Genomic DNA, 3669 nt, shown 5'->3' with positions numbered 1-3669 from the left:
GAAGTGTGCGTGTGCAATAACTTAATTCGCCTTTGCACTCCTAAACAGCGCGATTTTCGTAAACTTTTGCAAAGGGTAAAGTCTACAAAACTTAGTCCACTGTTCATAAAATATTTTAGTTTTGGGAACAGAAAACTGTATTGAGATCAAATGTTTAATCGATGTGAACATGTGCAGTATGTCGGACTTGCTTATTTTTGTCACTTCCTTGCATTTGGAGAGGCGGTGGCAAATAGGTTGTAACGCATACCATTTTGGCTCAATGCATGCGTATGACCGGTATTGACAAGTGGCTAAAATTAGATCAAGATGGAGAACAGCGAACCTCAGTTTCTTCCGTGGGAGGAGCCGGATTAGCACGTTTCTACGGAAATGACGCTTTCGCATTAAAGCAAGTTTAGCGCGCGCGAGTGAGCTGCACAAACCATTTCCCCTCCAGGAAGAGACAACTCGTGTCGCACTTTGTGAAGCGAGAATAGGAGCTATTTTGTAACCAAGCTAGCAACATTTAGACCTAAAAACACTGAAGTTGACGGGAAAACGTCTCAGTAAATATTTTCTTAGTTCTACTTGAACCAAACACAGATTCCACCATGTTTGAGGCTCGCTTGGTACAGGGATCCATCCTGAAGAAAGTTTTGGAGGCTCTGAAGGACCTGATCACAGAGGCCTGTTGGGACGTGAGCTCGTCGGGTATTTCTCTCCAGAGTATGGATTCGTCCCACGTCTCCCTTGTTCAGCTTACCCTCCGCAGCGACGGGTTCGACTCTTACCGCTGCGACCGCAACCTCGCCATGGGAGTCAATCTTAGCAGGTGAGCAGAACTGATTGAATATGGCAGTATGATTGTGAAGTTTAGCTTGCTAGCAAGCCAGATAACGATAACTTAGCGTTAGTTTAGCAGGAATGTAGTTGTGTTTTATGATTTGTCTAATTTGCTGGATTTACTGCCAGTTAGCAAGGTAACTAGCGTTAGTCTGGCTTCTTGAGTTGGCGTCTTGAAGGTGTACTCTCCTGTCATACCATTTTTTTTTTACTATAACAAGAGGACATATTAGATGTTAAGTTTTAGTTTCGGGCATGTTTACCGTTCTACTGCAATACGTATGGTGCAAAGCCGCCTTTTGAAAATGATGTGTGACGTAATTTGAGCGCCAAATCCACTGCTTTCTCTGCGTGATGGTTGGCGCGAATTTCTCGAACCCGCGAAGGTCAGCTGACGTCAGTCACTATTGTTCTGAAATTGGCTAAATGGGTCAAATGATCACGCTTACCAACCACATACAATTACATTATCATAATGTGTCTAACTGTTAGTAGATCTTGACTTCGACAATGGTGTTTCATGTAGTGGCATGATGATTTACACTTGAATCACATGGCCACAGCCAATGAAAGAGCAGAGTTAAATTATTCAAATACGCCAATTATTCAAATAGCCTTACACAACATGTCGAATCTACACGTCATCTTTACAGGGTGTCAGCAATTTAAGAATATATGGTGTTTTTTGAGTGAAATGATGGCCTATCATCTTTCGGGACAGACCTGATAATGGTGACAACTTTATATACTGATCACTCCAAAGGAATAGTGTTTTAAAACGTGTTCCTTTAACAGTATGCCAGATACTGACTGGTCTACCACCCTCTTCCTCCTAGTATGTCAAAGATCCTGAAGTGTGCTGGGAATGAGGACATCATCACTCTCAGAGCAGAAGACAACGCAGACACACTCGCCCTCGTCTTTGAGACTCTCAGTGAGTACCTTTATCTATCCGTATCAATAGCTCTACTCTTACTGTAGGGATTTCATTTCGAGCTTGATTTTATATATTCCCCAAATAGAGGTTCATACCATTAGTAAGACTTGAAGAGTCAGGCACCATGCAAAAGCATTGTTATCATTTATGTATGCTTGGTAATGTATTTAGATGTTTAATTAGATGAGTGTTAATCGGTCTCGCTCTTTCAGACCAGGAAAAGGTGTCTGACTATGAGATGAAGCTGATGGATCTTGATGTGGAACAGTTGGGAATCCCAGTAAGTGTTCTTCTCCCAACCTTCAATAATTAAGTAATAGTCGTAGTGGCGGTAGCATTTGTCACCAGATCACACTACCTCAGTAGCCACATTCTCACAAATCTTTCTCACATCATTCTCTTCCCCACCCCAGGAGCAGGAGTACAGCTGTGTGGTGAAGATGCCATCAGGGGAGTTTGCCCGTATCTGCCGTGACCTTTCTCAGATTGGTGACGCCGTTATGATCTCTTGTGCAAAGGATGGAGTTAAGTTTTCTGCAACGGGAGAGCTGGGCACCGGTAACGTCAAGTTGTCCCAGACCAGCAATGTGGACAAGGAGGAGGAAGCTGTAAGTATGGGGGGGTGGTCTGTGTCCCAAATGAGGACTCATTACCTGTATAATGCACTATATTATTTGAGACCAATCCCTCCTTCCTTACTCAGGTGACTATTGAGATGAACGAACCAGTCCAGCTGATCTTCGCGCTGAACTACCTTAACTTCTTCACCAAGGCCACACCCCTTTCCAAGACCGTCATCCTCAGCATGTCTGCAGACATCCCCCTCGGTAGGTACCTTGCCCCCTAACGAGACCCATAAACACACATCTTAGTATGTACTGTGGGGTTTTGTTTCCTGATGTCTGACGGATCTAATTTGACTCATCTGTTCTTTGACAGTGGTGGAGTACAAGATAGCTGACATGGGCCACGTTAAGTACTACCTGGCACCCAAGATCGATGAGGAGGCTTCCTAAACCTCCCTGGTCAAAAGTCCAATGGAAAAACAGGGGGTTGGTTCCTACTTCCTGTGGCTGGGGAGGAGGTACTTCCTGTTGTGAGAGAGGGGAATGGATGGCATCGCTGTTGGGGTTTTGGTTTTTATCTGTATTCTACATTTCTGCGTGGTGATAGTTTGGCTAGCTCTTCCAGCATCCATGAGTGGGGCTATGGTAATATGGGTCTAAATACAGGTTGATGTATCTGGATACGTTCACTGATATCAGCTGTTTGGTTAATGCAGTCTGACTTGAGATTGATAATGGTGAAAGGGTTCTACTAATGGATCCCCTGGCTTTTTCTATGACCAGTGTTCTTATTCAAGCTCATTTGTTGACCTGTGACCTATCTAGCCCCCTGAGGAAGATCAACAGACTTGTCCACTCATCCCTCTTTCTCACTCTCCCTGTCATCTGTTTGGAAAACAAATTCTCATTCCGATTTGTAGATATGTCTGTAAATATTTTCTGTGGTCATGTTAACCACCCCAGTTTTGTATTCATGAACTCAATGTCACAATAAATAATTTGATTGTGATTTATGTAGTATGCACAGTTTATTTGCAACCACAAGGTGGTGCCCATGACCATACAACTATCTGAACTGACTGCGCTGTTTAATTTGGGGGCTGGATTCCTGGACACAGATTCAAATTCATTTTGGACTAAGAAGCACTTGCAACGGAGAATCCTTTGAATGTCATTTTTATCACAGGATTAGCTTAATTTGTGTCCCTGAGAACTGGATTTTAAAAATGAATTAAATAGTACCATTTTTAAAATAATGGACGCTTTATCCTGAACCATTTAAGTGTATTTAAACTAATGGTGCCTGTTTTGATGCTAATACCAATGAACTTTCATAGGTGT

The 3669-nt window shown here is 42.9% G+C and overlaps 1 protein-coding gene and 1 non-coding gene across 2 annotated transcripts; both read left to right on the top strand.

The window, feature by feature from the left end:
* The first annotated feature begins 372 nt into the window (after window positions 1–372).
* LOC112248619 (proliferating cell nuclear antigen) lies at window positions 373–3337 on the top strand. The gene is made up of 6 exons (XM_024417790.2): window positions 373–814; window positions 1662–1759; window positions 1975–2042; window positions 2176–2370; window positions 2466–2589; window positions 2702–3337. The coding sequence occupies exons 1-6, from the start codon at window positions 594–596 to the stop codon at window positions 2776–2778; spliced, it is 783 nt and encodes a 260-aa protein (XP_024273558.1). The 5' UTR covers window positions 373–593; the 3' UTR covers window positions 2779–3337.
* Window positions 1513–1583, top strand: LOC112249790. Its single transcript, XR_002953448.1, has one exon. It is a non-coding gene; the product is annotated as a small nucleolar RNA SNORD2 (small nucleolar RNA).
* Window positions 3338–3669: the final 332 nt, after the last annotated feature.

This window comes from Oncorhynchus tshawytscha, linkage group LG04 (assembly GCF_018296145.1).
Source record: "Oncorhynchus tshawytscha isolate Ot180627B linkage group LG04, Otsh_v2.0, whole genome shotgun sequence".
NCBI lineage: Eukaryota > Metazoa > Chordata > Actinopteri > Salmoniformes > Salmonidae > Oncorhynchus > Oncorhynchus tshawytscha.
The sequence above is the reverse complement of the archived record's forward strand: the minus strand, read 5'-3'. Positions and strand labels throughout refer to the sequence as shown.